Here is a 27,082-nt window from a genome sequence, read left to right as displayed (position 1 = left end):
CTGTGAGATGACCACAGAAAATGAAAATATGTGAAGTAGCTACACTTCTGACAGATACGTTCTCTATTCTGTTCCTGCAGCTCTCGCCCTGACCTGGAGAACAGTCCTGAACCTTAATCAGCTTAAGGCTGAGATTTCCAAATGGGCTAATTTTTATTAAGAGAAAAGTGGTCTAGAGAGGAAGGAGCATCTTTTAACTGAGACCTGCAGCAGAGATTCAAGAGATGTTGGTTTAATTCCCACCACACATTCTATGCCTTAGAGCAGGTAAATCACTTGACCTGTGTTGGCTCAGAGTTACTGATCTATAAAAGAAAGCATGGTTATTATTTTCTCCTACTTCTTGACTGCTTAGACTGTAAGCTCTTTGGGGCAGAGACATTGAGGGGGCTCAAATGTTGGTTGGGGCCTCTAGGTGCTATCCATCAGTATATAAATATTAAACTACAGGTAAAAGCTTGTGTTTGCAGATTTATTATTAAAAAAGTAAAAAAACTGTTTTGAATATTAGAGCAGTAAAATAGCCTTCAACATAGCCTAAACACAATCTGGCTCAGAACACCACTTCTTCATCTACAGTTAAGGCTCTTTTTCCTGAAGTTTGGTTGGGTTTAACTGAAGGTTTTATCCTCTTAACTAATCATGTAAAGTTACTCTATTTTAGTTAATCTTGAGGAAGAACCTGGAAGGTAACTCAATTGCATTTGTAAGTTGTATGGGGACACGTTGCGCACTTTAGCCACTCGAGGGCACTACAGAGCTTTGAAAGCAAGCTAGGACAGCAACACCACTGAGGTCCTGGGAGCGCCTGCATCCAGCGATGACTTTAAAAAAAGCTTACTAGAAGGGGGAGTGCCTTACCTTCCTTTGCTCGCTGCCCGGTTCTTGTTCTTGAAAGCTTGCTGCAGATGGTGTACTGCCAATTGCAGCTGGGCTCACGAGTGAAAAAAAAGCAACTTTCTGAAGGAATAATAGTTTGCAAATCCTAAAACCAGTAACCTTACGCATAACTTGGATTTACACTGTTCTAGTATTAAAGAACAAAGTTCTGCTTAAGACAGGTTTTCCAGCATCCTCCCTCACCCTATTAAGTCCTGTTATAATCCTTGATTAAAAGGAAAAAATCTTCCTTCAACCTCAAATTTGTTTATAAGGTGGGCTTTAAACACCTGAAACAATTCTGCAAAGTACAACCTGCATCAACCAACGTGGGTACACAGAGCAGTGCAGCAATGTTTCTATACGATGAACTATACTACATGCAAACTTTGTGCTTTAGAAGCTCTTAAGCATGCAGCATTTTGTCCTCTATTGTAAAGGTCAGTCCCCTCTATAGTGAGGATTTCTCACATCAAAGGGTGGAGGAAGTACCTATTTTAAAAAGTAGGTTTTGAATTTGAAAAAAACCATACTGATTTTGCAAGCAACAAAAGCTCAAGTTCTAATATTCGATCTTCTGTGATTACTTTCTATATGCTTTGATATCTAGCTTAAATTTTTGGTAGTTGGTATGCTGCCTGAACTATACAGACGTGTCATCCTAGGGACACCACCAAGGGATGGTGGTTTTGCCGGAGTTAGGACTACACTGCTGTGAGCAGCATTTCCTGTTGCTAACAGGTCCTTCCAGAAAAGTTCTGCTTTCAACAATCCAGCACTGTTGCTGGACACATAATACTGCTGCTGCTATGGCTACTTCCACTAGAAGCACAAGCTGAAAACTGCACAAGAGACCGGAAGCAGGACACTTGCTAATGGAAGGCGCAGCGATGAGCTCAGGGGAGCAGTAACTGTGTTCTACATTTAAAATGTAGGATAAGTACACAGAACTATTAGCTTTTGAAAGAAAGATTATTAACTCAACCCATTTGTAGCAGACAGGTGACCACAGCCTAAGAACCACCTCAGCTGGCAGCGAGGGGAAGAGTAACTGGTTAGTAAAGCAGCAAACTGCTGCCTTTAGTAAAGGTACTCGCTATAGCCCACGGGTGGAGTGCAGAATGGTGGCTGAGGCTGCTGTGCCAGCAAGCGGCTTCAGTGCCTGCTGAGCTAGATTTCCTGACAGTCTCCTATAACCAGAACGCTGCTTTAAAAAGTGTTAAACACTCAGTAGCAAACCAAAGAAACTGAGCTCGGTGTGTTTAACAAAAGGGGAGCAGGGGGAAGAAGTTCTTACCTCCCAGATACATACAGCAAGCTCTGTGCTCCTGCTCTCCCCAAGGCACTTCGCTTCATAACCCTTCATGGAAAGAATGAGGGGAGAAACTCCTTTATATTTGAGGGAATGCTATTGCTATAGCCAAAAGAGAATGCAGGGATGAAAAAAAGGCAATACAAATTGTACTGGTACCTGGTAACTCTGAAAAGCTCGTTCTTCCCTGCTATGAACCTCTCGTTCCCAATTACTTGATTATTTCCAGTACCATATTGCTCAGCGAGATGCAAGGTCCATTAGAAGTGGTCAATGTATTTCAAAACAAAGACTTTTAATATGTATTCTAGTGACTGTCTTCAAATTCAGATAGGAAGCCTAACTTGCCTTCTGGTTTTAACTGAGGGCTTTCACCATGCTTCGGAAGCAAGAGAGTTCTGTCAATGATTCACCCAAAGGGGGCTGAAAAATTAGTGCAAAACTATGTGTTGTGTTGTCCCCCCCTCCCCCCCCCCCAAAAAAAAAACCCTCAAGCATTTAGCCCATTTCAGATCCAATGAGCCATTCAGTCAAAGGTCTCTTAAAGCAGTTATTGTGAGACTTGCAACAGTCTTGACAGTGTTTGGGTAATTTTCACTGTTTGTTTACTGCTGGTAGGGCTGTTTCTGCCATGTATGAGAAGCACTGTTTTCTTTTTCTTCCCTATACAGGCTACATGCTATAAAATGAGGCCCTGAGTAAGGGGGCTGGTTTATTTGAGGAAAACCCTATTCTTGCAGCAAACTTAACTTTTACAGAGAGTTGTTTTAATGCACTACTCTGAGTAACAGGGTAGAAATTAAATCAGGTATTTTTAAAGAAAGAAAAGTCTAATCCAAGACATTTCACAGTCATCACCCACATTTATGGAGATCATCTACACTCACATCTATGGATAAAAACTCTATCTATACAGAATTATTGACATATCCTTCACATCAGTAAGGAATGTGAAAAGGCACTGCATTTTGCTGATATTTTCCAACTCAAGGTCAGTTGTTTTTACAAGTGGGTGCATTACCTGAAATGATGAGATACCTCTATGGGGTTTGGTTTTATGTACCGAGACCTTATTTAACACAGATCAAACCAAAGCATTACAACAAAACTTACAACAGCAAGCCATACTTGTTCCCTTCTACCCTAAACTCTAAAGACAGGAACCTATTTCATAATACACTGCTAAAAATTCCTTCCAGGACTAGTAATTCCTAATCATGGAACTTCCCTACCCAGTTATGGACAAAGTTATGAACAAAAAATTGCCATAGTCTTCTGCATTTAAAGCAGAAAGTAACAGGCACTGATTTCCTCCCCCCCCCCCATTCAGAAATTCAGTTGTTTACCAGCACTATGACTCCATGACAAAGAAAACTTGTGGGTGTTTTGCTCTATGTTACCTTTTATACTAAGTGGCAGAGAAAATTGGATAGACTGGGAACCACTCCCCTGAAATACGCTAAAAGCTTCTCCAAATCTTCAGGGACACAGGGTGACAAAACCACTTTAAGAAGAAAGCAGCCACAGCAGGAGGAAATGCACTTCTGACAGAAAAAACCCAAAAGTTTGTTTAAAAATAAAACCCAGACACGGAGCTACATGAACACGTATTTACTGCAAGTAGCTCTATGGAAAGCCAAGTCAGATAAATATAAACACTATACAGAGCTTCAAGCCAGTCTCCCAAAACCGCAAACGCGATGTGTTTTACAAAGAAAACAACATAACAATATTTACAATGGAAGACAAAGCCAGATCAATCAGCTCAACTTTAAAACAGATCTGTGAAGCAGAAATAGCAAATATAATGAACAGTTTCAACCATATACGTTTTAGTTTGTACAGACAATAACTGTCCAATATCAAATTAAATTTACAGGACAAACATTGTTCTATCATTGGTATTTTTGTACTATACAGCAGCATAAACGGGTAGCTGGAAGGTAGTATATATAGTGATATGTTTTACATCATCTGAAAATGTTCTTCCAGCACAATACTGAATAAATTAGTTGCTGTAAACTAAGAGATTCAAAAAGATTGCATATTTATTATGCCGTACCTATTAGTATTTGTACCACTATACTTGAGGTTACCCATTTACTTACTTATTCAGCATTTATTAAATCAGTGCTGTATATTGTACAATGGCAGCCTCAGGGATCTAATATGAAATATGTATGTAACAAATTTCTTCAAAACAACCTTTTCCTTTCACATTAAATGTTTATAACTATCTTCGTCCAAATTTTCATTTCTTAGAAAAGATGTAAAGCTTTATAAAAAGCTGTCTGCATATTGCATTATTAATTTACGAGACCAAACAAAAGCTATATGGCAAGACAGTATCATGGTCTGTAAGAGTGGTCGTCTTTTTCATTAGTGTGTTTAGCAGCAACAAGTAACTGTACCAAGTTAAACTTCTCTTCAGAATCAAAAACAGATCTGTGCTTTTAAACCCTGTAGCGACAGTTTTTCCTGTCACTAGACACTGCGTAAACTGATTGGTACCGTGTTTCCAAAAAAAAAAAAAAGTCTTCATATTTTAGTGACATGTACATTTTAATACTACGCAAAAATAGATTTGGGTACACATCACTGAACAATCGAAGTTGACAGTGTCTAATTTGTTATACAAACTGTACTAGCAATTTAAAGGTTGTATGTTAGAGGTGAGGCAGCCTGACAAATTGGTTGTACAATATACAATGTAGAGGATTACCAGCTGTGTGGTGCAGTACAGCATGAGGATTTGTGTACCACTTCTAAACCCTTTATTAATCGTCAGTGCCTTTTATTATACATTGCATGTACCAACGACTAGTGTCATAGCAGTGTTAAAAACCTAAATTCATTTCAACCAAAAAAAAATTCAGTACAAGAGTGAAGCACTTAAATTGCAGAAAAATCCGGGCTTATTTTAAAAATGTCAAATAGTCATTGGTTGCATTTCTGTAAGTGGGATGAAGACAACTGATGAGCCAACATTTTACTTTTTTCCCCATCATGCCAGGTAGAAAGAACAAAAGTAGTCCCAAATTAAAAATGGGGCTTTGGTTGAAAGTAAGATCAATTAGGGTGGTTTCCCTTTAACAAGCTACAGCTGACAAACATAATGCAGAAGTCACAAACGCTGGATACGACTCTGCAGTTCTCCATTTGAATGCATGAACAAAAACCTCATTTTACACGATTCGTATTTATAAACAACTATCTTGAGGGTAAGAACAAAAACAATCTACAAGACAACCAGCCCATTAATCCTACTTTGTACATACCAAAATTCTGAGCAAAAAAAAAAAAATTCCATTTAAGCTCTGACAGACATTTGATTTAAAATGTTCTAGCCTATGATCAAGAAATACCTCTTGTACCATAAAAGCAAAAACCTTAAAAAAAAAAAAAAGAGGCAGAAGAGGTCTCTCCTTCTCAGACCAGCTCAGTCCCACGGGTTCACCCCTCGAGCTAATGTGCACCTCTCCCTCCCTCCTTCCGCCCAGCCACCTGAAAAAATCCTGAACTGCCAAAAGATTTCTAAACAATACGTGTTTTAAGCTAACCACTTGTTAATATACCAGAGAAGCAAAACCCATGTTAAACAGACATCAGAAACCAGCTTTGACTTCTCAGAATATAAATTAAAAAAAAAATATATGAATGGGAGAGGCAGGAGGAAGGAAGGGGCATACAGGGATCGCCTATTAGCATTCACACTGCCTCCCAAATAGATAGGACATGAAAGACCAAATTCCATCACCAAAGCACAGCTATGAAAAAAATCTCAATTCAAATTAATTCAACTGTAGAGAGCTGATGTCTATGAAAAAATTAATTAAGAGGATGTGTGTCCATGTCCGTGCTGGTGGAAATGAAAGTAGCCGGCTGGAGCTGAGCTTTGCTTCCAAAAGCACCACACAGTTTCTGGAGTTACCAGCAGAAAAGTCTTCTCTTCCAACAATGGTTTCCATGGCAATGCAGTCAGTCTAGAAAGGAGGGGGAAAAAAAAAGAAAGTCAGTGACATTTTAAATGCAAGTTATATTGGAAAAAAATGTTTTCGAGCGAAGAGAATACACGGAGCTTATCCGTTGCAGAAGTGGTGGCTGCCGAATGCAGAACACGGGTCCCTCACAGAGGGCGGGGGCACTACCAGGTGGGACCACGCTCAGAAATCCTGAGCCAGAGGGAGGAACCGTGAAGTCTGAAACAAGCACCGAAGAGCCGCCACGACCGCAGAGTCGCCACACACACGCTGGACAGGGGCTCAGACTGTAGCCAGCACTATCCTGCTAGCCCACGCGCCACGGCAAGGATCAAAGCTTGCAGCTACCCATCACCTATTTCATTATCAATACTTCACTTAACGAGATCTCGATCCTCTCGACGCGACGGGCAATGCGCATAGCAGAGGCTATTACTAAGCACGCGGCGCAGGATGAACGCGGAGCAGTTCTGTTCACCCAGATGTAATTAAGGTTGTGGCGAACACTCCCATTCACAGCAGGTACAGAACTCCCTGCAAGTCCAGCTCCAAACAAGGAGCAGCAAGTCAGGACAGCTGCGTGCCCTGTCCTCAACTTTTCAGGAAAAAGCTTAATTTAGTTATGATAAGAAACACCTCCGAGTATAGTTTTCCCTTTTTCAAGGAAGTCTCACTAAAAGGCAACACATGGTACAAAAGCACATAGCCACGGCAGACAGCAACCTTCACTGCTGGCAGCAAAGCCCAGTGCCTTCAAACTGACTGGAAAAGTCAAAATACAAAGCACTCGGTAAAATGAGGGGGAAAAAAATATAATCTCATGTTACAGGAAGATACAGTCTGGTGACAAGGCAGAAATGGAAAGAGGAGAGAGGATGACCTCAAAGCAGAACACCAGCTCTGCAACTAAGCGTGCACATGCCAAGGCGAGAGCGACTCAAAAGGTTCCCGACATGGAAAAATCTGGTGAAGGGGATGTCAACGCTTTCCGCAGTGGTGTGAACACGAATTGAGGAACATACAAAAAGTCGCTTTTCAGCTCACGACAAAACCCCTTCCACTCCCAACAGAGCCAGTGTGAACATTACTTTTCAGTCTGGAGGGCTAGTATCAGCCAAATGACTGGGTTACGCTGTCTCCCAGTCCTGACAGACTGTCCTCTTCCAACATTTTTGTCCTCTCAGCCAAGACTGAGGGCACTGCTCTCTGCCAGTCAGGTGGCTTTGGTCACCTTCTCTTCAAGGTTTGAGGTGCGTGTCTGCAGGATCTGCTTCCCGGCATTAGAGGGAAAAAGGAAACAGCAGGTTGCGCTCACTGAGAAACAACAGCTAGCAGAAGAGATGTAGCCTTCAGAAAACATCAAATACAGAAACGTAGCCTACTTTTTCCCCTAGAAGCCACAGAGTACAAGCTCTCTCACTGCTCTGGAGAGCTTGCTGCCATTGAGAAGAACTGCAGTACAGGGAATACTTCATTACGAAGCACAGCGACGGCAGCATGGCCCACCGGAACGAAAGAAGGGGTTTTGGAGCTTAATCCTGCCCATGCTCTTCTGCAGGGCCACAAGGAAATCAGTTAAAAATCATTGTTAAAGAAAGCATAGTGCTTTGCTGCCTCCGCCACAGGAACATGCTGAAGAAAATGTGACCATCTAAAGAACAAGCAAGCTTTATGTATAATAACGCAAACCTGTATGTTTACTTACATAACTAATCATAAAGTATGCACACACAAACTCCACCCTAAGCGAAAGAAGTTCTGATTTCCGTCCAGCTAAAAATACTGTCCCTTCAAAAGAAAAAGAAAGAAAAGAAGAAAAGAAAAAGAACAGAGCTCAGATGAGCTGCACGGAGCAGCCCTGCCCCGACCACGGCAGCTCTCGGCAAAGGCTGCCCACCGCTGCCGGGACAGAGAAGCGGAGACCACGGCGGGGCTGGAAGCAGAGCAGAAGTACAGAGGGGTCCTTCGACTTCAGAGAAACCTCCCTTTTATCCCTCCACAATCCACACCAAGGTCTGGGTTGCCGAGTTTCATTTTTCAAATACGCAGTGATTTCAAAAATACAGTAACTTGGTTTTCCACAATTCAAGGAAGGGACAGCCAAAATACACCCGCAACTCAAGAATCCCCATTTGTATTATTTCACAGACATCATAAGATCACTACAAAAAGCTATTGCTTGTTACACACAGAGCGTGATGTGGTTAGCGATGGCTTTGTTTTCACAAAAGCCAAGTGAAGCTATTATTTTTTAAATAGTTCTCCTCCTCTAGAAAAATATTATTTTGTTGTAGGACCAAAGGATGAAAATATGCACCGCAGCCTGCACTGAATCACACCTCAACAATGCGTGCAAGTCAAACATTAAAACAGTTAACGCTTCTATATTAAACTTATATTCAGTAAAAATTAACATTTACCAGCATCCCCCCACCCTTTCCTTGCTGTGGACCTATAAGCTTACATAAAAGGAACTTCAAAAACTGTCTCTGCTTTTGTCAGGACATTTTTCCTCCACGCCTAACACACAAGGCACACCTGAAAGCTGTTTGACAAGTTATACTAATCTCTCCAAGCGTATCCCCAAAACATTTTGAAGAGCAAAGGCCCAGTTGTTTCAATTAGACGATCCCATGTGGCAGAACTCGGTATTTATACCTAAAACTTTCTGAAGACTTTCATAAACTTATGCCAAATTACACTTAAGATACTTGGAGGAGAAGGGGAAGAGCTTAAGAGCAAAGAAAAAAAAGCCTGCTGAACTCTTAAGTTTGATTCTTTGAACAAGCCTGGCATAACTCAGAAGGCAGCATGATAGCCAATTCTAAAGCAAGCTCACCAGGTAACTCTAATCAGAGCCCAGACTAACACAGATTAATTTATAAGAAACCAGAAGAAAGAATCCTCAACTAAGCTTCACTACAGCTTATAAATTCCCTGGGTGTCCTGGCTCAAATACAGAGTTTTACACCAGCGTAACGGCAAGCTCGGGACCTCCCTCCAACGTCCCCCCTTCCCAAAACTCTGTGCTTGTTAAACAAGATCTCATTAATTTGTCCCCCCCTTCTCCCCATGATTATAAACTGTACTTCAGCATGTTTCCTCTTCATTCTTAAGCTACAACAGAATTGTGGGAACTGTAAATAAACATAAGGGCATTTCACATAAACATTACCTACAAGCTGATAACAGTCTTTCAGACACGGACTTAGTGGTTGTCACCACTTCTCTAATCCCTTTGTCAAAGCTGAAAATTTCAGTATCGCAGTTGGAGCCGTACAGCTGGCTGATGCCCTGAGTCATCAGCTCTTTTTTGGGATAAAAGCATCAAGCATTTATATATATAGACAGACACAGATATAAATTGACACATATATATATGTATGTATGTGAACATATATCAGTATTAGATAGAAAAGGCAAAAAGAAACTTGTGACACTTGACCACTTAAAAAAAAAAATTCCCTCCGAAATCTAAGATGAGACTGAGGTCTTGCAAGTGCCACCATTCGCGAGGGTGGCCCTCGGGAGTCCGTTCCTCCCTCCAGCGGGACCGCAGCCACGAAGGACCGTGGATCACCCACCACCAGCCTCCAGCATCAACAAAATCCCACGTCACGGCCAGCGGAGCCTGCATCCAGGGGCGAGGGGGGGTCTCCAGCAGAGCCAGGGACAGTATCTGCCATGGCAGCCACAAGCCCCGATACTGATTTCTGAACCGTCAAGTTGTAGGAGCTCCAGCTGATGTAGCTTCCCCCACCACATCCTCCCAGGAAGGTCTGCGCTGAACCACCCGCCTAACCGCGTCTCAGATTTTAGGGCTACAGCTGTCTGCAGGGAGCGAGCAGGAACCTCGGTGTCACCAGAGCACAAAATTTGTTTATGTAGGGACACCTGCACCCCGCTGTGGGAAAGCCCCGTACGCCCACATACACCACAAGAAAAGTTGTTAGCCAAAGAGGTGTAAGAGGGGTTTAAAGGAAGTGAGAAAAAGGCCCGTGTCTGTTGTGCTGCTGATACCCGGAGCTAATTTGTGGATTTCCACCTCTGCAGTTCCTTGCCAGGAGGATCCTTAGAACATAATGTGGGTTCATTTAGCGAGGTTGCAAGAGTGCTCACGCGTTAAGCTCCTTGGTGGCTCCTCTCCCCCACACCTCATCTTCCATCTTTTGACTAGCCAGTAGATGAAGGTAAACTAATGGAGGACATGAAGTGCTCCAAGAAAACATCACAGCTTCCGTGAAGCTAGATGATCTTATTTCAGTCTTCATAATGTAAGATTCATCAGCCAACAATTTTCTGCGTTAATAATACAAATACAAGAACTGCTGATCAACAATAAAAACCGGATTAGCATTTCATTACAGATACCATATAAATGTATTTGATTCAACACTGATTGAACAGTAAAGGAACCTGGCAGAGAAATGGATGAGACAACTCTTGTAGAAGGAAACCAAGATGCAAAGTAGCTGGGAAGAGCAGAACAATGCTCAAAGTAGCCCATCAGTCCCTTGGAGTTCTCAAAACATAAATGCCACTGATTAAAACTCAGCGGCCAGATCAGACATGACAAGTTTGAAGATAACTTTTACTTGCATTGTAAACACACTGCTGGTCCTGGATTGTCATGAGCTCTTCAAAGAACATCTGCTCAGTCCACCCAAAAGAAAAAAAAAAATTGCTAACTATCATTAAAACAAACAAGCAGCAAAAACCTGAACTCCAAAAGGCCTCTGCACTTCCAAAGCAGCCTAGAAATACACTATTCTAAGTAGTTTTCATAGCACCGTACGCTGGGCTTTTCTGTTTATTCAAACTTCAGCTCCATTAACAGATTCTGCACAAAAGCTTCAGCCTTTATTCAAAATTGAGCTCTACTGCTTCAGAATATTGAGAACAATACAAATTCAACTTCCTGTGAACACATAATATGGAAAAAGAGTCCAGAAAGCATCCAAACACTTTCACAGATCACCTCTCAAAATATATAAGCAAAGTTTGGAAGATTAAAACAATGTTCTCTTCATTACACAATTCTATTTAAATTCATCAGTTTAAGATGGGATCAGATTATAAAACTACACGCAGCTGTCCAAATCTTTCTGAGGAACAATCAGAGGAAAAAGATCACACGGGCAGAAGAGAAACTAAGAGGGCAAACAGTTATAATAGGATGGCAGTATGCCATTGCTCAAAAATGTTTTGTTTAAAATTAAAGAACACAGTGAGAAAGCGCTCTGCAAGTTTTCTATGCAAAAATAATCTATAGTTTTATAAAAATGAGGGGCAGAGGATTAGTCTTAATTCATTAGATTGCAAACCCAGCATGTTCCATTTGAAAACGTATCAGATGAGAATATATCCTATTTACACTTCATTTCCTGCATCTGAATTATTAAGGTCCTACAAGTCAGGCCACTTTGAAACAAACCAAGAGGTTTTAAGAACATCGCAGACACATCCTAATTCTCTCAAAGAAATCCATCCTAAATAATACCTGTTTTTACAGGAAAGGCTTTTACTGACATAATTCTGCAACTGATTCCTAAAAGGATAAAAGCTTTGCTTACAGAAGATATTAATTTAAGATAATTAAATGATTAAAATCTCCATGTCAAAGACTAAGACAGCTTAATGCTTTCTGGAGAACATTACTGAAGTTCTCCATTTCCTGAACTTCAGGTTAGGGGGAAATTGGAATTAATCTGACTTAGGCAGATCAAAAGCAGCAGAACAGCCCTAGACTTTCTTGTGCACATGGCCACGCAATATTCCCGTTGTTCAGGAAAGCACCAAATCCCGGCGCAACCTCGGGACACAACGTCCGCATCCAAAAGCGTTTTGGTCACCCACCGGGACAGGGCAGGAAGACTGCAGTGTATTACATTTCAAGCCTTCCGCACGGTACGCAGGTCGGGGGGAGGGAGGTAACTTGCCCAAATACATTCTTCACAAATTAGTGAGAATTTTCTTGCCCCAAATCTTACCAAAGACATAGTTGCTATCCTATGTCATTGTCCTATTTCTTCGAGTTCTCATTTTAATGGCATAGCTTTAGACCTTGCTAGAGGCAAGCGGTGTTATTTGAGAAAAGCAGAATTCCTCCTTAATTTGCACACGCAGACATCAAGTCTACAAACAGAAATCAGAAAACCCGACACGTTTCGTGGCCATTGCATACGCAGTTACTCTACCTGCGGAACCCAAACGAGGCCCTGACACGGAGACATCCTTATTTGGGAAATGTGTTAAACTACGTGCTTACCAGTAAACATGTATTTCACATACTTTCTTCATTGAACAACAAACTAATGATGCTCAAATTGAGCTAATGGATGTATTTTGTACCTACAATTTTACTGACTTTCCACAAGCAAAAAAAACCAAAAAAAAAAAGCAAAATCTGTTTTAAAAAAACCTGTTATATCACCCACTTTTCATTGGATAAACTATTTAAACACAGCAACTGGTAACAACACGCCCCAGTAAATTAGATTCCTCCTCAAGCTCTATTTCTAAAATTTAGAAGACAAAGTTACTCTTCGAAATAATCTTTATCCACAATTGTTCATTCATAAACGTGATTCCTCTATTCTTAGTGCTTAGCGATTTCATGAGCTATAAAACTTCTCCCATGCTTTCAGACCATTTTTATTCCCTTTGCAGAAATGCCTTATCTTTTGCAACAGTGGCTTCTTTTTCTGTTTTAATAAACAGTAGTGTTGTTTCTAGGAAGGCCTTACGCACACTCCCTAATTTCATCTCTTTTACTGATACTATTCCTAGAACCAGGAAACTTGGACGCAGTTTTGGCAGGGCCCTGACACCAACTCAAATTGCACCAGACAGCTTGACAAGAAGTTCTTGGGGGTGTTTTTGGGTTTGTTTTTTTTTGTTGTTTGTTTGGGTTTTTTTTAAAACTAAACTTCTATTACAATATAGCGAGACAATACTAAAAATTAACTTCTCATAAAAACACATAGAAGTTCAAAGTTTCAGATTTTCACATTGCAGAAGAATAGAAAAAAAAGTTCTGCTTTTTCAAAAGCACTCTCAGGGCAAGTGTGTAAGATACTATGACCGGCCTCTTGAAGTGCAGAAAACATAGATAAATTTTAGTAAAAAAAAAAAAAATAATCTTGTTTGTGTGGCTTCTGACAATACCACCTGCTACAGTTCACTCTGCTCTCGTGACAAAGGTTAGGAGCCCTGAAGTGCCAACAGGGGGGAATGTATTTCCTGCCTGTGCTCTTGCCACAAACTTGATGTTAAGAACTGCTAGGAAACAAATAGGAAAGAAAGCAGCCACGTCAAATACCGGTGCTGAACAGCACGCACGGCTCTGGTTCCTTCATTCAAAAAGGATTTGGAGTAACTGGAAGAGTTTCAGAGTAGTGCAGAAAAACTCACAAAAGGTGTGAAACAGCTTCCTGGTGAGGAGGAGCCAGGTAAGAAGGATCCTTCAGCAGAGAATTATCAGGACGTATCAGGAAATTTACTGTATTTTTGAAATTTAAAAAAAAAAAAAAAAAAAATTGTACCACAGGTCTCTGCTGTGTGCAGTAGAGGAAGCCACTGACAGCACACTGGCTAAGCGCAGGGCAGAGGAGGATACAGCATCTACACAATCCCAAGTGGCATGGAGGGAAAAGATAGGGTTCATTATCTCTTCCAATACACAAACTAGGGGCTGCCAAACAAAGCCAGCATGGAGCAGGGTCCAAAACAGAGAGAGGTCTGCATGCAGCGTGCACCGACTGACCGCAGGCTGCTGTGGATACACGGAGTTTACACAGGATCAGAGAGAGATTGGAAAAGTACTTGGATCAAAGATCCGAAAAGGATTATAAACCAGACAAACTACACCAGGCTCAGGAAATCCCCCAAGCTGGAAAAAAGAACAACAACAACAAAAAAAAAATCAGAGGCTGGGTGTATGTTTGTGGGGAAGTATTACACACGCCTGCCCTGCTCTTCCTCTGCTGGGTGGTGCCTGCTTGCAGGCACAGGTCTTCAGTTCGAGTGAGCAAAATGAACAAAAAGTTATGAACACAACTAAGAGAAAGGACAGTGTCACTCATGACTAATGAAACGGCTCCCCACCCTTGAAATCACCTTTCCTGATACTTCCTTTCTACAGAAAGTTCTTCCCTCCTACCGAAAGTTTCACCTGTTCTAATTCATCCCTTTGCTCTTCCCAACCACTGTAGCCATCGACGCCTGAAAGCATTCAGCACTACCTTTGTCTGTCACCTCTACTGCCATAAATGACCAAAGGCAAAAAGTTACTACATGGACACATACCCAAACAGTTACACCCTCCTCAGCCATTCCTTTTGCCCATGTGTCCCTGCACAAAAAAAGAATATCTCTGCAACTAGCCACTATCTGCTACCACACACAGCAGCGGCACACATCTTTTTTTTTTTTTACATTTTCTAATTATCACAGTATTGCGTCTACATTACCATTAGGATACCTAAAACCCTGGCTTACGCAGGGGAGAAAGAAGAAAGGTTCAGACTGCGTTGCACGCGTGAGGCAAGGTCTTCTCAAATCACAGCACGTGCACAAGAGCCAAGGATAGGGCCTTCGGCTTCCAGGAGCTCACAAAGGACAGAGTTAAACCATGTTTACACACAGACGAGTTTTAATCAACAGCGTGCAACTCTCATTTAGGGTTTACCTTGTGGAACATGTCAACATTAATACTTCAATCACTTATACCCTCAGCAGTGAATCAAGCCTCGCTGCTGCCACCATTTCCAGACTCACCCGCAACCACTACAGCGTCCGTTCAACCGGATCTACCGACACAGAAATAAAATAACTTTCTCCTGTCAAAGCTGTAGTTTTGCACTCCAGCTTCCGCGGGCTGCTCTCGAGCAGCTGAAGGGACCGCAGCAGTGATGAGCAGGTGCCATCCAGACCTCCCAGGTTAGAGCTGGACTCCCGATGCTCTGACACCCTGGTTACAAATCCTACAGGTAAATGTACCTCCCAAGCCACACTGCCGCCTCCTCCCCAACGCTAGGAGGTTGTCTGAAACCCAGAGACGCCACCTAAAAAGCCCCTGCAAAAAGAAGAAGGAACCAGTAGTAATGCCAAGGCAGCTCCATCACCCTAACTGTGTCTGGAGCAAGGTCCGAGAAAGAAGAGAGGATGCAGGTCCATGCAACATTAACTGCCATGGGATGCTGCACAGCGTGATCCTGTCCTCCAGGACACGTTCCTGCACCCCTGCTTGCACCAAATCTATCAGTCAAGTGGCTGCAGGAAAACTAACTTACAGAAGGAAAAAAAAAAAAGAGGGGGGGATCATCACATTCCACATCTAAAAGGGAGAAGTAAACATTGGGACATGCTCCTAACTCAGAGATACATGTTGGCCCACATTCCTCTTACCAAGATTAATATCCTGGCCAGCGTTCTGACATTTACCTCATCCTTTTCAAGTCATTTAAACCATTACAACCGCTGTATTTATAGCTCGCTACCTTCCATCGCTCCCTGCCGTGCGCATACCCTTCCAAGTGCCTCTACCAGCTTCCTCTCTTGCAACCACTCTCAGGCAGCCTTTTATCTCTCTGCGAGGCTCTTATCTTCACTCTGCCAATGGCAGCAGCCTTGATCTTTATCTTACTCTCCACCCCAGCACATTAAGTTTCATTCATCTCTTTGGTTTCATCTTTTAAATTGTAAGCTCCTTAGGACAGGGACCAACACATTTACATTTGCGGCATGGTACGGGGACCTCCATCCTGCCTACCTGTTCAGGTTCTACAACGAGTAGCGATCATGTCTGGAGCTACAAGCTTTCATTAACTGACTCGCTGTCGTAATATTGTCTGAATGACCTCAAGACCAAATCTGTTCATTTTTTCAACTCATTTCTAACTGATTTCCTGTTCACCACAATCTGCAATTTAAAAACATCTTGTTCTAAAAACAAACAAACAAACAACCCGCCCACCCCAAAAAACAACCACAGAGTTAAATATAGATGGTAAATACCTCCCAAAGTGTCTCGCATAACAAAAAGCAAATGTTCTGAAAGTTTGGACTCAACAGTGGATGTGACTACTGAAAACTCAAACAGCTTACAAATTTTGCTAACAGACTAACTTAAAATACAAAAAAATTCCATACAGCAAACAGCATTTTTGGCCCCCTAACCCTTCTTGGTTCAGACTTAAGAAACTTGATTGGTTTAGACTTACAGAATTTAAAGCGTGTTCCTTCATCTGCATTGATGGAAGTTTTACCTGCATCCAACTTGCGCTGAAGAATGCCCTCAGCCAGCCCACCTGCAAACAGGCTTCGGTTACTTAGACCAGGAAGCCAAAGGTGCCCAGACTTGAGGAGGAGCCTTTTTCTACCATTTGCTGGTTTGTCTTGGCCATTTTAGCTCAATTACCGATGAGGTGCCACAAAAGTGGCAGAACCACCAATGCCTGTCAATAGCTTAAACAGGGTTTTCATACAAATAAGGTATCCCAGGGCTCACGCTAATAGTTTTTCTTGGTCTAGTATGCATCAGGTTCTCATTCATCTAATGATGCGTCGGCTTCACTGTCACTAAGATCTCTCCAAACTCCTGGTAGCCTCAGAGATCTGTGTGAAAAGAAGCACTAGTTCCCAAAAAAATAATTCAGGCTCAGGCTATCCAGCATCAAAAAAAGTTACACTGCAAATTCAGCTCTTCAGCAAGAGCCATAAACAATAAAGCAAGCTGGCTTGGCATGAGTATGGGAGCAGAATCGCACTATTCCCTGTGGAAGGAGGGTATCGTTCATTAGTGCCTCAATAAACGTAGAAGGAAATTTTACCAGGCTTCTTGCGCACCTTTTGGTATTATTTCCCATGACTTTCAGAAGACAAAAAAACCCATTTTGATACCCTCAGTCACTCCACAAAATCCTGTTCTACTAAAAGGGAAAGCTTTCTCCAAGTAGGCAGCATATTTATGAGCCCTTCATGCCCTAGCAAAAAGCAAACACTATTCTTACCTATTTTATGCCCTAAATAACAATTCGATACTTATATAAGTTCATAATATACATATGCTATACAGTGAACACAAGCACTATTCACCTTTTAGTAGTAATTTAAAAGTTTTCGGTTTTCTTGAGTCACATTAATTGTATCGTCACCTTGGAATTATAGCCAAATCTTAACTATCTTAATTGCAGCATAAGCCATCTCTTTCAAAAAGCCTTTCTTCTTGGAAGATTAAAAAAGATTAGACCTTACACTTAACTCACAAATCACTGGCACACAACACACATGTATGCAGACACACGAGCAGTCTGAATCATTAGCATCCAACCATATAGCTAAATGAACAGAAAAATAATGTTTTGAAATAAGCAACCTTTGCCCCTTAAGATACAGCTCATGATTAACCAGGGCAGAAAATTCTTGCTAACAGTCTACTACACTGCTGCTTTTGGGGTAATGCTACACCTGAAGCAAAATCTCCACAAATGCAAACACTTATACATTCAAGATCATTGAGGTACGATACTCAGCAACACCTCTGAAATGCCTTTGATGAGTCAGGCTAATTTACCTTTGTCTTCCCACTGCCCTCAAGTATGTCACAAATCCCTGTTGATCAAGGTTCTCGACTAAATCGTAATCGTCCCTAAGCTGGGTGACCTTTACGGAGATGCAGGGCTTGATTAAAACTAGAACGTACTTTTTCCTTTTCCCCTAGTCATTGCTTTAACCTGTAAGACAGCAGGGCAACTTGATCAGTAAATTGTTGTTAATATGCAAAAGCTAAACGTGGAAAAAAAGTCAAACAGCAGATTTGCAGGGTGGGCCATAGGACAGCTCTCCAGCCAAGTCATTACATACCATTTACGGATGAGTCATAAGATAATGCTACATTTTTAGGACAAAACAGCAGTAATAATACATCCCCAGGCTCCGGAAAGCTTGGCTCTCTTTCACCTGCCCTTCAGTTTTATCACTCCATTTTCCTTGGGGTTGAAGAATGCCACATTTGATCACAACAGTACTTAAAATAAAATCGTAGAGTTTGTTTCCTGCTTCGGATCAGAAAAACAAACTTGTTTGCGCAATCAACATACTGGACTCCATTCAGCATGTTTTTGGGAGCACCACAGATCCACAAACAGAGCACACAAACACACACCAAGGTACGACACGGTACTATAAGCTCTTTTTAGTACCATCCAAAACCTCAAGGTATAAACCCTCCCCCCTGCAATCAAGATGAAGAAAACTTATTAAAGATCCTTTCATTAAAAAAAGAGCACATGCAGAAGAAAAAAAACCCAAACTCTACCTACTGCTAACATGCCGCTGGACGCACAAAAAACCCTTACGAAACGCGTAGTGACAAACCACCCCAGTAATCCGGGGCTGGAATACAGCCGCTGGAAGGACTGAGTAAGCGCCGCACACCTTCTGCTACTCCCACCTGGCACCCCACGCGCCGGCGGAACAAGGAGCCCTCAGACATCAGGAGAGGAGAGGAAAATGTGAATTTTTAGAGGGAAAACTAAAAGGGTAATAACGCATTTAAGATTTCACCAAAAGACTTAAAGGGAAAAAAAAAAAAGGCAGTTTGAATCAGTACCAGATCACTCCCAGAACTCCCTGCATCCCGCAGCAGTGCTTTAACCTACAAGACAGCTTACAAGCAGAAAGTTTTAGACTTCCAAAAAAGATACATAGACTATCAGCTCCAACTATGGATTTAGAGTCCGAAAAGCTGACTTCCAGAAGTATTTCAACACTGACTACAAGTACACGTTCTTTCTCAATGGCAGGGGAACATTCTCGTCTCAGATTTTCTCACCCAAGCACAAGTAAAACCCAACTGATTCTTGGTCAAATATGTCATGATTAGCTCACTCCCACACTGCACGGCAAAAATCTGTTCTGCCTTCAGCAGCTCATATACTGCTTGAGAAAGTTACCCTGGGTATTTTTAAGCATAGCTGTAAGTCACTCGAGACTGTTGAAGTGGCATCTGTTACAGCAAGATTAAAATGGTTTGGATTTTTTTTTTTTCCTTTTAAAAGAATTATTATCCCAGCATTACATCAAAGATGTAGGATACACAGCAGCATTCGGATGTGCTTCAGTAGGGTTCTTCAAGTTATTTTTAAAGGGGCCCATGCCTTAAGTATTCTGCCGATACAAAAGAGCCTCAGTTTGAAGCAAACTTTTAAAAACCACTAGTCTGAAACCCAAAAGGGGCAGTTATTTGCCTGGTATCCTGTAAACTGTAATTTACTGTATTAGTAATAGCTAAAACTTCCAGCTTCTGAATTTCTCAAAGTGTATATTGTTCATTATATTCTTCAAGATTTTGCATTTGAAGCATGCAAGTTACCATAAAGGATCGGGACAATTTGGCACACAGGTTTTGCTTTACAGCTGTACTTGTTTTCCTTCCGCTCAGCTCCCCGAAGTGTACACAACACTCTCGCCCAGTCTAGCACAGGAGGAGATTAAAAAGGTGAGGAACATTTAAATTATAATCCTGTACTTTAGAGAACTTCTGAAATAATATCTTAGCGTAGTGTCAGACTATCAGGTAGAGATAAGATTAAAGAGTGGGTGTAAAATAGGTGGGTTGATATTAAGCTGAACATTACATTTACTCTGAACAGTCTGTTTTGGTTTTGGAGTCCAGGGTATCTTTGCAGGTTTAATATTTCTAATTAAGTCTGAAGAAACTTGTATTATACAGTTTATTACCGCCCCATTCTCATTATCCTCCTCAGTTTCTACAAGGTCCAATAACAAGGTATACATTAGCTAAGCCCTGTTTGAAGTAGCTTTAGTGTTCTGTACTCCTAGCACAAAATTTCATGACTCAGATTCATGTAATCAAAACTGCAAACCGCTTGCTTCAATATTGTGTAACAATTTCGTGATGAAACTGTTTTGCTAATGACCTCCTTAAACTTCAAGCATTAAAAATCAGAACCTTATATGCTTTTTATCATCACCATTATCAACATAAAACCTGAGCTCAACCTTGCCTAAACCTAAAATAAAACTTTAACAACAAGTCAGGCCTATTTACCATTTCAAGTTAGTGCCCTCCTCCTCCTCCATCCATACCATGAATGGAGACGGGGAAAAAAAAAGTTTGATTCACATCAGTGAACCTGAACCAGAAGTAGTTTGGGAATTACAATGAGGGGGCAGTGATGCATTGGAAATCACTCTGCCACCCTCAGCAGTTAGGAGAATGCAGTTGAGTCACAGAACACAATATTCCATTTAAGCAAACAACAACAAAACAAAAAAAAGCAAACAATCCGAAGTTGGGAAGTGTTCCAGGAAATCCTTCCAGTAAAAATGCAGCTTAGAGAGAAGAGATAAAGTTCTCTACCTGATAGAATTTCATAAATATGGGATAGCTCCTTTCTAGGAAGTAAAGGGTAAACACATCTGCTAAATATTTTTCTTAAGAATGGATTTAACCACAAAACATTTTTCAGGCAAAGAGACCGAAAGAGTGGGATGTAGAAGGAAAAAAAAGACAGCACTCAGTTCTGCTAAAAGTCTCCGAAAGTATTAAAAATATCAATTACACATAGGCACACCACACCTCTTTGGGATGTAAGAGGTTGAAGAGTGAAGCTTTATTTTCACTGTTCAAAATGGCATGTGAAAGTGTTTTTCTGGATTACAGAAAAACTTTTTAAAATATTAAAATAAAAGCTTTATTGCAGTAGAAACTGATAAGCTGTTGCAAGAACACAGACTTCTAAAATGACGCTATAGCTCAGAGACACGATTTAGCATGCGAATGAAAACTGGTATCTTTACAATCAAGAATTTTAAGTCATTACTAAGAAACAGATATACACCACCAATTTACAACACTGTATTCAAGTTTGGCAAGCTATTTTTAGCCTGGACTATACAGAAATCTGTTCAGCCCTCCCTGAGCCACCTACAAGTGAACAATGTCCACAGCCACCTGCCCTCCTACTATAGACCAGAAATATTTTACGCTGTCTTTATAGAAAACTGTGAGGCCTTGTTTTGGAGCAGTGTTTTGTAATTTTGTTTGTCTTTTTAGGACTAGAAAGAAACCACCAACCTAAGCTCTTACTATTCTCATGCTTAATTTCCTGCCAATGCCCATGTTTTTATGCAGAGTTTCTTTCACTTCATTTTAATGCACGTTTCATTTCCAGAAAAACTGCAATTCACAGCAAAAACCAGCAGCTGTAAGTCTCTTGCCCCTCCGCAACTTGTAATAGAAAGGGAAAAACCGCAAGTGCAGGGCTGCAGCTACTTTGCTGTAGCAGTAGTAAGCACAATGTTTAACATAAATACAATTTCTAAACACATTATCTCTTGAAACATATTTTTAAATGTAATATTCACAGTCCAGCCAAAAGGAAATAATCTTTTTTTCCTGTTTTTGTAAAAAGTTTTACTTTATAACACAGATTTTAGTCATATGAGGGGAGTAAGATCAAGTAGGAATTCTGCTGTCTTTGGGGATGCTTTTTTCAAAAAAAAAAAACAAAAAAAACCCAAAAAAACTCCCCAAAACCCCAATACAAATCAGCTACGGCAATCAGTGTGCCTTTGACTTAGCAGACAAATCTTTGAAGTGCTGAAAGACTAACTTTGGAAAAAAAGCACTTCTTGGACTGGCAGCTTTCAACGTCTTCTAAATTTGATTCCAACCAACAAAACAAAGCAGAGGAAAAAAACCACTGAGGCAAACCACACATTTCTGAGCAGCCCCAAGCAGTGCTGCCAGACTTCGAATGGCATGCAAGCTGAGTCAGGCTTTTACCTTCCACTATTAAGGGCTACACAATTTTAAGCAATACCTTCTGCCTTTAGACACTTAGTTTTAAAGTGAAACTAGGGAAAAAAAAACCCTATCATTTCAGTGTTGAAGATTGTAATTAAAAATATAAAAGCCAGCAGTAGCCCCCCCCCCTTTACTGCCTTCTCTGTTGACAGAGAAGTAGACAAATATCAATGTCCAACAGCGATTAAATATTTCCTCTTAGTACTCATCAATTATTGACTACACATACATTTGCAAAGAGAGGAAAACATCATTTCCAACACAGTTTTCTATCAGGGTGAGGGAATTACTGTAAGGAGTTCAGTGGGTCACTGACACCAAAATAAGGATTACACTTCCAAAGTTACAGTGCGAGGCAGCGCTTGCACAAACACTGCTGTTCAGTCAGTGGACACGCATAATACCACCAACAGCTAATTACTATTTTTTGCTCCCATCGTGAGAGCAAAGAGCTTAACATATGAACAGGAGCATCCCTCCTCTTTCCCATATCCTCCCTCCCCACCCCCAACACCGATATTTTTTTTATGCACACCTCAAACTGCATTACCTTAAGTTTGGTCAGACCAGTGATCACTGGAAAGCTAGCAGCCTTCTCTCCGAAGTTTCAGACCTGGAAGACGCCACTCAGAGCCTCCTTTTCCTCTATTACAGACAATCCTCACCTGCTACGCGAAAGGCAGATCCCTCCGTAGAGCAGCGGCCGGGTTACGGCTCCGCTAAGCCCTCGGACACTACGAAGTGGAGAACGCGGAGGGCATGGGCTGCAGGAGCCCCCCACCACCCAGGCCAGCCACCGCGAGACGGGAGATGGCTTCTCCGGAGGACACGCGGATACTTTGGAGACCAGAGCTCAAAAAGAGCACACCAAACCTTCAAGGGAAAAAACTGAGTTCTGTTTACATAAGATTCAGCTAAGTAAATCTGCCCGCATTTGCACACAAAAAACCCTAAAACATGCATTTCACCTACGTTTAGTAAAAGAAGCAGATCTAAGCCCCAAATTTTGAAGTCTAAAGCCAATTTAGCAATTTTCAGCTTTCCCTATCCATGACACAGATTACAAAGTATCAAGTTCATGGGGGAGGGGGTAGTGGGGGCTGAAGAGTCATCTAGTTACAATAAGGGAAGAAGATGAGAACAAAAATGAAGGAAAAAAAGAGCTACCATAATTTCAGGACAAGAGTTCACAGCATGAAATACAACTACTGTTTATACAACTAATGTTCATACCAGCAAAATGCTTTTATAAAAAAAACGAGGCAGATGACAGTTTGATAACAGCTCTAGCTGCCTAAAAGAGTCCCATAAATCCTGCAGGCCAAGGCCCACGTCCCCTTTCATCTTTGTTCAGGTTAGGATGCTGCGCTACGACGAGACTGGTCGTGCTAGAATAATACAGAAGATTATAAAAAACATTTACCCCACCCCAAAGACCGCACTTTAGTATCAGGCAGAGAATCTAATTCCTACAGTTAAGCAAGCATGAAAGGAAAGTGCTTTTAAAGTTACGAACCTTTTCTCGCAGCGTTACACTTCAGACCATCGGACCTGCTGAAATCTATGCTTACGTAAGCTCCACTGTCCAAACCTGAAGTACCATTTTGGAGATGGCAAGTTGGCGCTGTAGTACTTGCCTCACAGCTTATAGGATCATCGCGTAAATTCAGAGCGATGTAGTTTAAGCCGTTCTGAAATCCAGTTGAGGTATCCCTGGACATTTTGCTTTCCTGACCATCAGAAATGTTTTCATCTGGTTTTAACCAAACATTGTCAAATGAGGCAGAGCTGTGTCTTTTGCTACTATCAGTAAAGAAAGAGGAGGAGGTCGTCACAGTCCCAGCAGAAGAGAATGTTTCAGAACTGTGTCTCCTCCTGCCTTGAGGATCGGCTCGTATCACTTTCGGTCCCATAGGAGGTTCAGAGCTAGGAACAGCGAAGCTGCTGCTACCAGCGTATCGATCCACAATGCACAGTCTATTAACAATGGAAGAAGGGCTATCAATCTTTACGCTGTCGTCTGCTTCGGCGGCAAATGGCCGAGGTGGTGTCGCTGCCATGTTGAATGTCATCTCCGTGTAGTCATCAGTCCTGTTACTTGCGGTGCTAACACAAGCGGTGCCAAATGAAAGCCTAGCGTAGTCAGGATTTGGTTGGTTTCCAGGAATACTGGAAGTTGCATAAATTGAAATATCTGTTAGAGAGTTGGACAGTTCCTTCGCTACTTTTGGTGACTGTACATCCAAGTCAACACTCATATAATCAGAAAGCGGGGACTGTCTGTGGTCACTACTTGAGCCTAGAGATGATGGTGATCCTTCTGCAGACAAGGAATACGGTGTATTACTCGCCTTTTCATTAAAATCAATATTTATGTATTCACCCGGACTCGCTGGCTCAGGTGGAACTGTACGATCATACATTCTTGGGATAGTATTACTCCCTCTTGTACCTAGGGGGAGTCTTGTGGGCCTAGTAGCCCTGTTCTGCACAAGTCCTTCATCTGAACCTTTCACCACCGGCGGTTTAGAGATGCCGTTAGCCAGAGCCTCACTGTTGACCCCTTTTACATTTTCTGGTCCACCATACAAGAGTTTTCCAGGTGAAGACATTGGAACATATTCACTGTGGTCACCGTTTTGTCCTGATAATGCCTTAAAGCTTCGGGGCAAAGAAAAATATGAACTGAAACCTTTGGAAATGGAAGCGGTGTGAATGTAATTGGAATCACCAGGGTGCTTTGGAGCTGAATTACCAGGTGACATATCCATATACTCATTGTTTATGATCTTCTCATTACTTCCTTTAGAAATAAATCCAGTTAAAGGACTTCGTACAGGTGAAGAGCTAGCCTTCGGAAACATCATCATATATCCTCTGGAGTCAACCTGAGATGGTGACCACGAATTGTTAATCTGTTTTGGAACAGACATGCTTTTAGGAGTCATTGGCAAATAATCGCTGTTGCTGGACAGAGAAGAAGCAACTCCTGGCATCATTGGCATGTACCCATCATCCCTGGCTTTACTCCTACTTTGGTTACATACAGAATCAAGGTTAGCGTCATTGTACTCCGATTCGTGGTTATCTTTCAATTTTGGTGTTTCAGAGTAAAGTAATCGTCCATGATTTCCTGCAGAATCTTCATCTAACGAAGCCGTGGTTTGCGTTGTCTTCTGCTGCACTGCTACAGAAGTTGGTTTTGTTAGAGAGTAAGTTCTTTTCCTGAAGCACTTTTCAGCCTCCATATAATCATCTCTTGAGCTATCATCTGCCTGTTGCTTACTCATGGACATGTACTCACTCAGACAGTTCTCCTCTCTGATAGGCGGTGTGTTTCCCAGGGAATCCGGCGTATTACTCCTGACCCGAAAGTACCTGAAATCTCCAGGGCTGGAGCCATACTCATCAGAAGAGATAAATCCCCCATCGCTTGGGGAACCACAAACGGATGAGCTAGAAGGCCTGGTCAACATGTCCGAAGCAGAGCCATGGCCGCTACTGGACGAAACACTGATGGGACTCGTAGTGGAGGGAAAATGAGAAACGGGCAGCGAAGCAGACCTGGTGTGATAAGATGAGCTGAAAGCGGCTCTCACGTACCTTCCGCTCCCTTCTTGCCGGCCCAAATTCATCCTCGCAGTATTCAGGTGGATCAGACTCCCAGTCACTGACCTAAAAGGTCTCGTCATGGTTCCTTCTCCTTCGCTAGATGTTCTGAAGCGATAGGAGTTGCTGCTTTTGGTGGTAGGAGGGGTCCCTCCGGCAACGCTCTCAGTTCTAGATCTTCTCTGCAAGCCCGTCTGGCTGGGGGGCAGGTTGCCCAAGTGCCTCCTCGTGGTGATGAAGGAGATAGGATTGGTACCACTACCGCCACCAGAAGATTGGCTCTTGCTTCGGGGCCTGAACTCTGCAAAGGCCTTAAGAGCTTTCATGGTGTCCAGAAAAGTCTCGTGCATATTCTGGGCAACCACCGAATCATCCACTTGCATCCAGAGCTCTCCAGGCCCGATGGAGGCAGACCTGCCCACTTCGATGAAGAAGAAGTTCTCCGAGTGTCCGCAGCGGCGAATATTCATTAGCTGCAAGTGGACGGAGGGCACCTCCGAGTTCAGCTTGACGAGGTGGATGGCCTTGCTGGAGAGGCACAACCTGTACACCCCGGTAAGGTTTTTCGTTTGTCCCAACCCTTTGGGCTTAACATTGACCTGCCACACCTCCTTGAAGACGGTGCCGGGCCTCAGGGCGGCCCCGTAGTGCTCGTCGTCCTCGTCCGCCTGCTGATCGGCATGGTCCTCCTGCTCCAGGAAGCCCCTCTTGCTCTGGCTCATGAGCTCGCTGATCGCCTGGTACCAGGCCTCCTGCTCGGCCTCGTTCTCCGCCAGCATGGCGAAGTACTCGTCCTTGGTGTACAGGGCGATGATGTGCTTGTGCTTGGCGTCCGCCCGCCGGCTGACGGTGAAGCACTGGTAGAGGGGGATGACCCGCTTGGGCGGGGGGCAGCAGAGGGGGGCCGCCCCGCCGGCCCCCGCCGCCCGCAAGCTGCTCTTGAACTTCTTCTCGCTGTCGTAGTACTCCAGCCGGGCGGGGGCCAGGTGGCTCTCGGCCCGCAGGACGAAGTACCGCTTGTGCCCGTGCTTCTGCTTCCGCAGGTAGCCGCACTTCCTCACGTCCTCGCCGGCGGCGGGCGGCGGGGCGCCGCGGCCCGCCGGGAGGGGCTGCCCGCCGCGGCCCACGGCGGGGGCGGCGCGGCCGGCCGCGGGGGCGGCCTCCGGCGGCGGGCAGAGCGAGGCGCTGGGCGAGCGCCGCAGCAGCAGCAGCAGGTGGTGGGGCTGAGGGGACGGGCAGCGGCCGCCCTCGCCCGCCGCCGGCTCCCCCTCGCCCGCCGCCGCGCCGGGCACGCCGGGCTCCTGCTGAGGCGCGGCTCCGCCTCCCGGGTGGCGGGGGCCCGGCTCCTCCTCGCCGCCCCCGGCCGCCGCGCCGCCGCCGCCGCCCGGGCCATTCATCCCACTCGCCATCTTAGGGGCCAGGCAGGGTCCGGAGCGCCGGGGAAGGGGCACGGGGCGGGCAGCGGGA

The 27,082-nt window shown here is 43.1% G+C and overlaps 1 protein-coding gene across 4 annotated transcripts; it reads right to left on the bottom strand.

Annotated features, from left to right (window-relative positions):
- Window positions 1–5,023: 5,023 nt before the first annotated feature.
- Window positions 5,024–27,039, bottom strand: IRS4 (insulin receptor substrate 4). 4 transcript variants are annotated; one of them, XR_012831592.1, is made up of 3 exons: window positions 23,523–27,039; window positions 22,672–22,894; window positions 5,024–6,174 (listed from the first exon to the last, which is right to left on the bottom strand). XR_012831592.1 is itself a non-coding variant. In XM_009487402.2 (2 exons), exons 1-2 carry the CDS (start codon window positions 27,022–27,024, stop codon window positions 6,170–6,172), a joined length of 3,507 nt encoding a protein of 1,168 aa, XP_009485677.2. In that variant the 3' UTR covers window positions 5,024–6,169. The 4 variants fall into 4 exon arrangements, 2 of the variants coding, with proteins under 2 accessions (XP_009485677.2, XP_075576556.1); XR_012831591.1 differs by having other exon boundaries at window positions 22,672–22,879; window positions 23,523–27,024; XM_009487402.2 differs by lacking the exon at window positions 22,672–22,894 and having other exon boundaries at window positions 23,523–27,024.
- Between the last annotated feature and the right edge of the window lie 43 nt (window positions 27,040–27,082).

The sequence above is a fragment of the Pelecanus crispus genome, chromosome 13 (genome assembly GCF_030463565.1).
Source record: "Pelecanus crispus isolate bPelCri1 chromosome 13, bPelCri1.pri, whole genome shotgun sequence".
Lineage (NCBI taxonomy): Eukaryota > Metazoa > Chordata > Aves > Pelecaniformes > Pelecanidae > Pelecanus > Pelecanus crispus.
This window is presented reverse-complemented; position numbering and strand designations above follow the sequence as displayed.